This window comes from Rattus norvegicus, chromosome 3 (assembly GCF_021556685.1).
Source record: "Rattus norvegicus strain SHRSP/BbbUtx chromosome 3, alternate assembly SHRSP_T2T, whole genome shotgun sequence".
Taxonomy (NCBI): domain Eukaryota; kingdom Metazoa; phylum Chordata; class Mammalia; order Rodentia; family Muridae; genus Rattus; species Rattus norvegicus.
In genome coordinates, this window is record NC_141536.1 from 157,224,407 (window position 1) to 157,237,498 (window position 13,092).

At 49.7% G+C, this 13,092-nt stretch overlaps 1 protein-coding gene and 1 long non-coding RNA gene across 4 annotated transcripts in view; both read right to left on the reverse strand.

Annotated features, from left to right (window-relative positions):
* Positions 1-13,092, reverse strand: part of Atp9a (ATPase phospholipid transporting 9A) — a 105,263-nt gene that overhangs the window by 88,439 nt on the left and 3,732 nt on the right. The window contains 1 exon segment of one of the 3 annotated variants that reach the window (NM_001427017.1): positions 9,501-9,756. Within the exon segment in view, the coding sequence (NP_001413946.1) occupies positions 9,501-9,520 (20 nt within the window). The 5' untranslated portion in view covers positions 9,521-9,756. 3 annotated transcript variants of the gene reach the window in all.
* On the reverse strand, positions 4,618-8,462 carry LOC148006586 (uncharacterized). Its single transcript, XR_015684876.1, has 3 exons — positions 8,423-8,462; positions 4,932-5,050; positions 4,618-4,801 (listed from the first exon to the last, which is right to left on the reverse strand). It is a non-coding gene; the product is annotated as an uncharacterized LOC148006586 (long non-coding RNA).

A 13,092-nucleotide genomic window follows, 5' to 3' on the forward strand; every position in this document is an offset into this window, starting at 1 on the left:
GTTGAGTTCTACATCTTCCTCTGAAGGCTACTAGGAGAAGACTGGCTTCCAGGCAGCTAGGAATGAGGGTCTTAAAGCTCACACCCCACACCCATAGTGCCACACCCACCCCAACAAGGCCACACCTACTCCAACAAGGCCACACCTACTCCAACAAGGCCACGCCTCCAAATAGCATCACTCCCTGGGCCAAGCATACACAAACCACCATATCATGTCCCAAAGACTGCTCACAGCCCTCTGTAGCTTCAGGTCCAAGGGGGCCCAACACTCTCCTGATCCCCGGAAACCAGGCACATGGTGCGCATCCATACAGGAAGTCAAAACACTTGTAATACAAATAAGCAAGATCTCCTTTTGGGGGAAGGTGGGTTCCAGACAGGATTTCCTTTTGTAGCTGTCCTAGAAGTGGCTCTGTAGACCAGGCTGGCCTTGAACTCACAGATGCCACCTGCCTCTGCCTCCTGAGTGCTGGGATCAAAGCCTGTGCAACAGCTGCCTACTTTTTTTTTTTTTTTTTTTTTTTTTTTTTTGTAAAATAAAAATCCCAAAGGACAACCAAGCACTGGGTGCTGCTAACCTTGGCATTTTCCAGAGATGAACTCACCTGCTCCAGGTCATGGGTAAAAGCACCCGGTCCAAACTTTCACCATATAGTCTTGTTTGCATACAGTCTCTGAAGCCAGTAGTCAAGCCTTGGGGAATGGACACCTCACGGTGAACTTTCCTCTCCCTTCCCCTGTTCCCATGGAGACCAGCAGCAAGCCACTGCTAAGGTTCAGCTGCAGTGTGGGTGGGGCCTTGCCATGGAGAAGCCTCAACGAGGCCATAGGAAAGGCTGCCAAGATCTGTACAGTCAGGGAGCCAGTGAGTGACCATAACCCCAGCACTTAGGAGGATGAAGCAGGAGAATCGGGAGTTTAAGGTCAGCTGTGGCTGCATGTTCCATTCCGAAACGAAATGAAGGCCATAGAAATGCCGTGCCCATCCCAGGAGGGAGGCTGCAGCCAGGAGGCAGGCCAGGAAGGTCTGAAGTGCGAGGCCACTTTCAGGAGGCAGACACAGGACTCTGGGCGCCTGCTATGCTACAAATCCCCCTTTTGAGGGAAGCCAGAAGTGACTGCGCCCAGCCCTTTCACTCACAGCACCTTTCACTCACACCTTTATCCCATCCCTGATGGAGACTTTGGGGCCAGCCTGGGCTATATAGTGAGACCCTATCTCAAAAAGACCAGACTAGACTGACTTAGTTTTGTTCACTGGACACACACATACTGAATGGTCACAGATTCCTAAACACACTCAACAGGCCACAAGTTAGCTCACCCAACTAGAGAAGGCCATCAATCCAAGTCCTAACCCTCAAACATGCGGAAATTTAGGCTTTTGTGGAACCTTCCAGAAACCCACATTAAAAAAAATAAAAAATAAAATATATACGTATATATTTACATATATACATATATCTGTATATCTGTGTGTGTGTGTGTGTGTGTGTGTATATATATATATATATATATATATATATATATATATATATATATATATATTCAGACCCCTCGAGCATCTACTGACTTGAGAATGTGGTCAATAAAAATCCCTCCAAAGACAAGGTTCTCCAGGATGGCTTAGCGAGTACAGGGGTTTGCCACCAAGCCTCATGACTTGCTAAGTCCCCAGGCCATGTAGACGGTAGGAGAGAACCAGTTCCACAAAGTTATCTTCTGACCCCCACATGAGGACCATGGTATACACCTACCCCCAACCCAACAAGACAATAATAAAATGTTCATTTACTTAGACAGGCTCTCACTATGTAGCCCAGGCTGGATGCAAATCACAGAGATCGGCCTGATTGCCTCCCAAGCACCTGGACTGAAGGTGTGTGCCACCACACCTGGCACAATATAGATACATCTGTGTGTGTGTGTGTGTGTGTGTGTGTATGTGTGTGTGTGTGTGTGTGTGTGTATAGTTTATCAAAATTATCTTCGGGGTTGGGGATTTAGCTCAGTGGTAGAGCGCTTGCCTAGGAAGCGCAAGGCCCTGGGTTCGGTCCCCAGCTCCGGAAAAAAGAAAAAATAAATAAATAAAAAATTATCTTCAATACAAAAATTATAATGGATGCTAGCAAAAACAAGCAGATACAAACTCACCAAGGAGGCATCGGAGGGAAACAAACCTAAATGTTAATGGGAAGCCATCGCACCACACATCCTCACCTCACAACTGCAGGGAAGTCCAGCTCTGGGGATCCATTGCCCTCTTCAGTCCTGCACTGCCATACACGAGCATTTGAGTGTGCGCATGCATACACACACACACACACACAGATTTATAGAGGTTGAGCTCTATAAAGCTCTATAGAGCTCCACAAAACTCTTAGTGAGCTGTGGCACTTGGGGAGCAAATGAAAGACCCAGGATCCCAACCCTAGCACCCTGATCTGGTGATGGTGACCATTAACTACACCATTAACTTCTCTACAATGGGAATTATCACTTCCATCACTCCAGAGGGATGGAAGGGCTGCAATTTAAAAAATCCCACTGGGAAGCTTGGGAGCTGACCTACAAGCGGTTATCTAAGTCCTCTGAGATAAGGAAAGGGTGAACCAGCGTAGTTCTGGGCTGTGCGAGGTCTTCCTGGTCCCATAGGCCCTCCTCACTCTAGCACCGCTGCACTCAGAAGGACATTGATGACTAAGTTCCCAAGCCTCAGCCATGGGTTAGCGACTGCTGGGAAATCTCGGTTATACGGTAGCTGTGAAGCACCAGCTGGGAGGGGAAGGAGGGGCCTTCAACCACCAGGCCAGTGCGGGTTCAGGCTTCGATGTGAGACCCAGGGTCTGAAAAGAGTATAGCGACCTCCCAAGGGCTATGGAAGGGAGGGGAGAAAGAAATGGGGGGGAAGGGGGGCAAACAAAGGATGGGAGCCCAGGCAGCCGCAGGGTAAGAGGATGCAGTTCTTTAAGCTCTATGAGCCTCGTTTTCCAGGCAGCAGGACGGCACGTAATTCCCCAGACAAGCCTTACACGCCTAGGGCAGAACACAGACACCTAAGACTCCCAAGTTCACCCAAGCCTTCCCTGGCCACGTGATGTGTCTTGGTGCATACAAGCTGCTGCCACCAGGACTGTGGCTCTGGTGTCCCCAGCACCGAAGTTGCCAGCCATGGAGTCGGTGCACAGTAAATATTTACGGAGCGCATGAATTGGTGAGTCACGGGGGCTATTTTTAGCCTGCGTGCTATGCTATAAATTTCGGTTGACTTTTGGGTGAGCGTGCATTGCGAGCAGATAGGAACGCCTTGGCTGACCTTCTGTGAGATGGGATACAGAACCAGGCATGTCCCTGGCTGGGCTGCCTTACACGACATGAGAGGCTGTCTCCCCGACTCTTTCCCTCTTGTCTCTGGTGTCCCTGTGCTTTGGACCACAGAATTCAGAAGCATACTGGGAACCAACCTGTGAAAACGCAACGCTCTTCTTCCACAAACTAGAAACACTAGTGCCTTTGTTCTTTTTTCTTTCCAGTCCAAGGCTTGGTCCTATTTAAGCACTGGCTCTGCCACTGAGGCACTGGGCCTCAACAATGTCATTCTGTCTTAGTCAGGGTTTCTATTCCTGCACAAACATCAGGACCAAGAAGCAAGCTGGGGAGGCAAGGGTTTATTCAGCTTACACTTCCACATTGCTGTTCATCACCAAAGGAAGTCAGGACAGGAACTCAAGCAGGTCAGGAAGCAGGAGCTGATGCAGAGGCCACGGAGGGATGTTACTTATTGGCTTGCTTCCCCTGGCTTGCTCTCTTATAGAACCCAAGACCACCAGCCTAGGGGATGGCACCACCCACAATGGGCTGGGTCCTCCCCGCTTGATCACTAGTTGAGAAAATGCCTTACAGCTGGGTCTCATGGAGGCATTTCCTCAAGGAAGGCTCCTTTCTCTGTGATAACTCCAGCTTGTGTCAAGTGGACACACAAAACCAGCCAGTACAACCATTTAAAATGTTGCTTGTGCAAGGCATGATGTGCACACTTGGCAATCCCGGCCCTCTGAGACAGAGACCACAGGACAGGTCTGAGGCCAGCCAAGGCTGTAACGCAAGACCCTGTCTTAAAAGGGAAAAAAAGGGGACTTGGCAGCAGCATGTGGTGGCTGGCATCCGTAATCCCAATACTCTGGAGGATGAGGCAGGAGGATTACTCTCATTTCAAGGCCAGCCTAGAATACGAAGTGAGACCTGTCTCAAAAGCAAAGCTGAAATGCTGGCTCCTCAGCCACCATGGGGCAGATGGGACACCATTGCCGTTTGCCTCTTTCTGCTTCTATCTTCCTGCTGGAGGCATGTGGTGCTGAGGACCGAATCCCACCTCTCCCACAAACTAAGCAAGCGCTTCCCCTACACTTCTCTGTGTGTGAAGAGGCCCACGTGCCGCACATATTTACACATAAGGCTGGCTTTTAATGCTTTGTTCTGAGGCAGGGTCTTACTATGTGCACTTGGCTGTAAGACCAGAAATTCATACCCTTGGGATTCATGGAGATCACCCTGCCTCTGCCTTCCAAGGGCTGGGATTAAAGGAGGGTACCACGGCAACAGATGACAAAGAAAGTTTTGTTTGTTTTTTAATTCAAAAACTTGACTGTACCAAGGCTAAAATGTGGCCGGTCCGTGGTGGCACACGCTTTCACTCTCAGCACTCTGGAGGCAGAGGCGGCTCTACGTCTTGAGTTCAAGGTCAGCCTGATCTACAGAGTGAGTTCCAGGACAGCCGGGGCCACACAGGGAAACCCTGTCTTGAAAAAAACCAAATGAAACAAAACAACAAAAAGTTAAAGTGTGTTCCAAGTCAATGGTCTCATTTTAAAGGGTGAGAACTGGGGCTGGAGAGACGGCTCAGAGCTTAAGAGCACTGGCAGCTCTTACCAAAGGCCAGGGTTCAGACCGCAGCACCCTCATGATGGCTCTCGGGCGCCTGGGACCCCATCTCCCTCCTCTGGCTTCTGTGGGCACTGCACACACGTGGTGCCCAGACGTACATGCATCTGATAGAACATAAAGTAGCCTCATCAACTTCAAAATGAAATAGATAAACTTGAGCGTAAACACTCGAAAATGTTCTACTTTCTCTTGTCAACATGAACATTACTCGTGGGGTGCAGGTCACTACTAGCTCTGAAAACAGACACCACTTCTGCGAACGTGAAGCTGCGAGTGTCACCAGCTTGCACAGAGGGTGTGGCTCAGACAGCAGAATGCCCTAGTACCCATCTCCAGCCCCACAAAAATCCTGGAGTTGGTGGCGCACGTCTGCGAGCCCAGGGCTCAGGAGGTGGAAGCGGTATGATCACAGCTCAACACATTTTCACTGATTTTATTTTATATGAGAGTAAGAGGAGGGGGTTGGGGATTTAGCTCAGTGGTAGAGCGCTTGCCTAGGAAGCGCAAGGCCCTGGGTTCGGTCCCCAGCGCCGGGGGGGGGGGGGGGGGGGGGCGGGGGGGGGGAAACACGTTAAGAGGAGAAGGGACTAGGGGGAAAGGGACAGGGAGGAAGAGGCGCGCATCTGTGCTCAGAGGACGGCTCTCCTATCACCACAGGGGTCCTAAGGATCGAACTCAAACCTTTGGGCTTGGCTGCAAGCCCCTTTACCTGCTGAGCCATCTCCCCGGCCCCTGCTTAGAAGAAGCTCTTAGATCTGGACTGAACTCATCGGCATCAATTTAAAGTATTATTAGTGAGGTAGAACTCTGGCCAACATGGCAGCCAATGGCTGCTTTATGATGTTTCTGTGTTGTTGCGAAAGATCAGAAGTTTAGACACTAAACAATAAAAACATGTTTTGTTCAATTACGACCGTGTGAATCTAAGATCAAGGTAGCCGCTCTTGGTGACTGGGTCCCTCGATTGTATTTTCCCGTGCACTGTTGAGGTCCCCAAGGCTGGATCTAGCCCCTCTGACCATCTTTTTTTTTTCTTTTCTTACTATTTATTTATTCTATCTACGTGAGTACACTGTCACTATCCTCAGACACACCAGAAGAGGGCATCGGGTCTCATTACAGATGGTTGTGAGCCCCCATGTGGTTGCTGGGATTTGAACTCAGGACCTCTGGGAGAGCAGTCAGTGTTCCTAACCACTGAGCCATCCCTCCAGGCCCCCCTCTGACCATATTGTTCTATCTTTATTACATTTTTATGTGGCTATTTGTGTGGGAGGGGTATGTGTACGGGGCCCGCCTGCTTGTCACAGCACACACAGGGAGGTTGGGAGACAGCTCTTGGGGCCCCGTTCTCAGCTTGGGTCATCAGACTCCCCTTTACCCCTGACCATCTTAACAGCCCATGACTTGCTTTACTTTTATTCTGTGTGTACAGTTGTGTTTTATCGTAATGATGTCTTTAATGGCCTTCCAAATAAAGTCTATACAAAGTGTGTGTGGGGGATTTCTATATAGGAATCTGGGGTGGGGAACACGGTACAGCCCGTGCTCGAGCAAGCCCAGAGAATATGGAGAGACCCTGGGCTAGAGTAAAAAGTTAGGGGAGAGCTGGGGGCACGGCCCGGAGAAGCAGACCTGATCTAAACAACAACACAAAGTAAGGCGTTTCTCCCCATTCTGTATTAAAAAGCCAATCTCACTATGGGGAACAGTGTCCAGATACACAAAGTTTGGCTTGGTTTGAAGACAGGATGAGACACTTTGAAAGCACAGTGGAACAGGGCCACTCAAAGGGAGTGCAGGCTGCCTGCGTCCAGGGTAACTCTGCCCCATAAAGAGCCACTCACCAAAGTGGGGAGTGGGGGGAAACGGCGGGGGGGGGGGGACCACACACGACCCTGTGCTGGCTGTCAACTCATAGGGTGAGGCAGTGCTGGAATCCAGTGGGTGGAGCCCGGGATGTCACTGCCCTCTACAAGGTAAGAGGACAGCCCATCAAACCCTGAGCATCTTTACCGCTGAAGATGAAGAGGACAGCGGCTCACCCTGGCCAAGCCTGACTTCATTGATTGTTGCCACAAACTGCCCAGAGGCTACCAGACTCTGCCGCAGCAGGATGCTGTTCCCACTGCCTCTCCTCAGGGAGAGCAGTCAAGGGCTAATCTCTGAGAGGCAAGAGGGAAGCTCGGTGTCTAGGGAGTCCACCTTTCCGGCTCTTGCTGGAAGCCTTCTTCCCTGGTGGCATCCCTCCAGCTCTCCTCCCCCACCCTCACGCCCTCTCCCTCCCTGTCCAATTCTGGTAAGAGAGAGAAATAAAGGCAACATTAAGGTTTCCAGGCCTCCTCTGACTCCAGGTTCAGCAATCTACTGCTGTCATCTAGACTCCAAAGACCTCTGCCCACAGGTGATGTCACACACACACACACACACACAAACACACACACACACACACACACACACACACACACACAAATTTAAAAATTTAAAAATAATAAAATATTACCAGTCTGGGATATAGTTCAAACAGGAGAGGGCCTACCATGCATGAAGCAAGCCCTGGGATCCAACCCTAGGAACAAATAAACCAGCTGTGGTGGTGCATGCCTGGAATCACAACGCATAGGACCCACATGGAGGCAGAAGGGTCAGAGGTTCAAGACCATCCCAGGTACATGCTAAACTGTGAAGCCGAAAATACCTGAAACTCTGCTACACGTTGCACACGTGAGGGCACACAAGCACACACACTCGCATACACACACACACACACACACACACATACGCACGCACGCACACACACAAGCACAAACATATATGCATGCACACAGCCAGACTTTAGTGGACCCTTTGGCTGAACACAAATGTCTTTCAGTCTTTGCATGGTGAGATTTTCTCATTTCCTTCCAAGACCTCCTGGCTTGAACACTGCCCGTCTGTCTGGTGGGAATCAGTTATCACAGGCCACTGTCCCTTGAACGGCCTCCTAGCTTTCTTTCAAATGACCCTTGTTTTCATGTACGCCAGAAAAAAGAGCCTCCCTGTCACCACCACGAGGAGAACTCGAACATCACTGGGCACCGAGGAGCCACACAGGTAACTCGGTTTCCCGGGGCCTGTCCTTGCACACCTGCACAGGGCTTGTCAACTCACACAGATCACAGAACGGAAACCTGTAATAAAAACTAGCTTCCAGCCTTAATGTGAGGGAAGGCGCTTCACCTTACAGCAGCTTGATTCGCCTCGCTTGGTTGCTGCCCCTGAGTGGCTTGCCTTGTTCTGAAGAAAAACATAGGAGGATGGGGAGGGGGGAATGAAGTGATGGAGGAGGAAAACTGAGGTCAGGATTTAATATATGAAAGAATAAATTGATTTAAAAAGGAAAAACTAGCAGCATTCTGTAAAGGCAATATAACTGATCCTTTTTTTAAGACCAAGTCTTAGGGGCTGGGGATTTAGCTCAGTGGTAGAGCGCTTACCTAGGAAGCGCAAGGCTCTGGGTTCGGTCCCCAGCTCTGAAAAAAAAGAAAAAAAAAAAAAAAAAAAAAAAGACCAAGTCTTAGGTAGCCAAGGCTAATCAGCCTCAAACTCGCTATGTAGCCGAGGTTGGCCTAGAATTCCTGATCCTCCTGCCTCTACCTCCCCAGTTCTGGGATTATAGGTTTGCATCACCTGATTAAAACCAAACTTCTTCTTTAAAAACTAAACCAAAGCTGGATGCCATAGGAGACGCCTTTAACCCTAGCACTTAGGAGGCAGAGGAAGGCAGACCTCTGAGTTCAAGGCCAGCCTGGTCTACGTCGAGAGTGCTAGGACAGCCAGGGCTACTCGGAGAAATGCGGTCTTGAAAAACAAACAGCAAGAATAAAAACTAAACCAGAGTTCTTCTGGGCTGGAGAGATGGCTCAGTGGTTAAGAGCACCGACTGCCCTTCCAGAGGTCCTGAGTTCAAATCCCAGCAACCACATGGTGGCTCACAGCCATCTGTGATGAAATCTGGTGCCCTCTTCTGACTGCAGCAGGCGTACACGCAGGCAGAACACTGTATACATAATACATAAAATCAATCTTAAACCCAAAGCCCCAGGGGCAAGAATAGCTCACTAGAACAGCACCTGCCCAGCATGCACAAGGCCCCGGGGACAATCACTAGCACTGGGTACTGCTCCAAAGCTGGCATTCTGGAGATGGAACTGGAGGAAGGCTGTGGACTGACTGAGTTCAAGGTCAGCCTGGAATCCCACCCCTACCCCTCAAACCCAGCTGGAGGTGGAATCCAGAGAAACATGCTGGGGAGGCCCAGCTTCAAAATGAACAGCAAGTGAACAGCAACGTCCACTTCACCTGAGGCAGAAGGCACTTCCTGTCTGTGACTCAATCTGAAAGGCTACAAAGAGCACTCAGTGTTTGCTCTGAGAGCGGCTGAAGGCGCACAGGCTGCTCGGCAGCGGATTCCTTCCAACTGTGGCTCCAGTCAATGTCAAACTGCAGTGGTTCCTCTCTGTGGGGACCGACCGGCTCCGATGGTTTCCCCTCACCCCTCCCCTGGGGCCCTACCTGGGCTGGCATTCACACATCCTCTGATATCCACAAGGACAGGCGCATCCGGTCTCCCTGAGTGGCAGAGGGAGGGGCTCTGTGGCTGGCAGCGGATGGCACAAAAGAGCTGGCAGAGGTACACAGAGATCACTTCCTGATGGGCCGCGGCCAAGGCTTCTTCCCACTGTTTGTACCCAAGACCGCAGAGCTCTTCTAGGGACACCTCAACCCGAGTGGGAGAAGGCAACCAGGAGGGAGAATGGCTCTAGACTTCAGCCAGCGGGCGGGCAGCAGTGGAGTCTCCTCCCCAAACACACCCCAGAACACTAGGCAAGATGGCCACCCTCTTCACAAGGAACAAAGGAGTTTATTGAACACATTCTGGGTGTGAGAGCTCACAGCTGGGATCCCAGGGTAGCACTACAGTCTGTAGCCAGCCTGGGCTACAAGAGACCCTGTCTCAAAAGAGGCCAAAACTGGGCTGGAGAGATATGTCCACGAGTGGCTAAAGCACTGAGTCTAATCGTGTCTGCCACCTGGCTCTTCTAGACCGTGTTTGGTTTTGTTTGTTTGAACACAGCGATTGTCATGCTCACAGCGGTGGCACCTAACACTAACCCCTAACCCCTAACCCCTATCCCCGCAGATCTCTGAGTTCCAAGCCAACTTGGTCTACAGAGCGAGTCCAGACAGCCAGCGTTGGTTATACTGAGAAATCGCATCTTGAAAGAGCTAAAAAAAAAAAAAAAAAAAGGAAAAACCAAACAAACAACCCAGAAACAGAGCTGCAATCAACTTCCAAGATATGAGTGGTTCATAAGAGGCAAACCTATTCCCTTTCAGCACAGGAGAGGTTTAACGGGACTAAACTTCTCTTCCCTGAAGGATCCAGGGAGAGTCATTTCCCACCTTTTTTTTTTTTTAAAGATTTATTTATTTTATTTATATGTTAGTACACTGTAGTTCTCTTCAGACACACCAGAAGAGGACATCCCATTACAGATGGTTGTGAGCCACCATGTGGTTGCTGGGATTTGAACTCAGGACCTTGGGAAGAGCAGTCAGTGCTCTAACCACTGAGCCATCTCTCCAGCCCCATTTCCCATCTTCTTAAGGCCTCCCAGCCACTCGACACCTGGCTCCTTATTCCAAGATAACTACACGGCATCTTTTAAAAAAAAAATTGTTCTTTAAACGACTGATTTACTTTTCTGTTGCTGTGACAAAAGACCATGGCCAAGCAACTTACAAAAGACAGCGTTTAAATGTGTGCCAAGGTTCCCGAGTGACAGAGGACAGCTTCCAGGAGTCACTTCTCTCCTTCTGTCACTGGGCCACAGAACTCACTGAAGTGATCAGGCAGGTGCCCTGAGCCATCAGTGGGCCCTCTGTCTTAGTCAGGGTCGCTCCTGCTGTGAGGAAAATGCCATGAGCAAAAGGGAGTTAGGGAAGGAAGGATTTGTTTGGCTTACACTTCCAATTATGGCCCATCCCTGGAGGAAGTCAGGACAGGAACTCAAACAGGGCAGGAACCTGGAGGCAGGACCTGATGCAGAAGCCAATGAGGGGCCCTACTTACTGGCTTGATTCCCCTGGCTTGCTCAGCTTGCTTTCTTATAGAACCCAGGACCACCCACCCAGGGGTGGCCCCACCCACAATAACTGGGCCCTCCCCCCATCAATCATTAGGAAAGTGTCCAATGGTAGACCTTACCAAGGCATCTTCTCAGGTGGGGTTCCCTCCTCTCAGATAATCCTAGCTTGTGTGGAGTATGTGTGAATATTTGGGGGGCAAGGATACAGGTGCCTATAGAAGCCAGAAGCTGGAATCACAGACCACTGTGACCCATTTGGTGTGGGCCTGGGGCACACAAAACTCTTGTCCTCTGGAAGAAGAGCAAATATTCTTAACCTCTGAGCCATCCTCCCGGCCTTTTGTTTTGTTTTGTTTTGGGGGGTGTCTCGTGTAGCCCACGCTACAGGGTGGATGAGATGACAAACTCCTGATCCTCCTGCCTGAATTCTCAGCGAGCTTTCTCCACCGCCATCCCCCCTTCACCCATTTCCTGAGAGAAGAGATCTTACTCTATAGCCTGGCCTAATCTAAAACTCATTAAATGGTTGAAGATAACCTGGGATTTATCCTTCTGTCTCCCGGAGAGCTATGATTATTGGTTTTTCTCCATCCTATCTGGTTTCAATTGGTGCTGGGATTGAACCCAAGGCCTCCCGTATGCTAAGCAAAAAAGCGCTCTACCCACTGAGCCAGAGCCTCAGCACCAGTGAAGCCATTCACTGTTTCAGATACAGGCATACCGTGTTAGAACGTATACAACATAGAAGATGCATACGTGTTTATACCATGAGCTCTTCTTCGTCAGTCCACTTCCTACGCACAACATAATAGTCTCCAAATGTTAACACAGCAAACATCAAAATCATCTTCATAAAACGGGCCACGAGGGGTTGGGGATTTAGCTCAGTGGTAGAGCGCTTGCCTAGGAAGCGCAAGGCCCTGGGTTCTGTCCCCAGCTCCAAAAAAAAGAACCAAAAAAAAAAAAAAAAAAAAAAAAACGGGCCACGAAAGCTGTGGTTTGACATGACCTGGTAAATCTTAGGTCAGCTGGAACCCCAGCTCCTTAGCTTCCTGCAGTCTCATGAGTGGCCTCCCTCTGATGGAATGCTTTCTACATGCAAACAACAAAGTCCTGAATCTCAATCTCCACCATCAAAGGCCCTCTCCCCTCAAAAGAACACCCACAGGTTAGGCTGGGGACATAATTCAGTGTGTGGGTGCTTGCTTAGTACACGGGAAGCCCTGGACTCCATGCCCGGCACAGCATAAACTGGGCATGGTGGTGCATGCCTTTAATTGTAGCCCTCAGGATGCAAAAGGCACACTGTGAGTTCAAGACCAGTCTGATCTGCAGAGCAAGGTCCAGGGCAGCTACACAGCAAAACCCTGTCTCAAAATAAAAATGAAAGGGCTGACTCGGCGGTTAAGAGCACCGACTGCTCTTCCAGAGGTTCTGAGTTCAATTCCCAGCAACCACAGGGTGGCTCATGACCATCTGTAATGGGATCTGATGCCCTCTTCTGGTGTGCATGAAGACAGCACCAGTGTACTTATATATAATAAATAAATAAATAAATCTTTAAAAAAATAACAATAAATATCAGAAGAGTAGCTTGGACAACCCACACCATCAGACCCAGGCAATGCCTGAGGCGTGTTAATGCTTACTGCATGGGCTAAGTCTCGAACCAACAAAATATATTTCATTTTAATAATTTCCACTTTAAAGTTAAAAAGAACCTATGGGGCTAAGGCGGTAACTCATAAGAGCCCTGGCGGCTCTTACAGAGGACAAGGGTTCATAACCAGCAGCCACATGGCAGCACACAACTGTCTCTGATGCCAGTCCCAGGGGAGCCAACAGATTCCTGTGGCCTCCAAAATCACTGCACACACGATACATGCAGATGAATACCCACACACATAAAATAAACATAAGGAAGACAGACAGACAGACCTAGACTCGGAGAACTTAAAGCAGCTTTTCCAAGCTCTCCCAGCTGAGAGACAGCAGCTGCCTTGAACCAGCTTCTA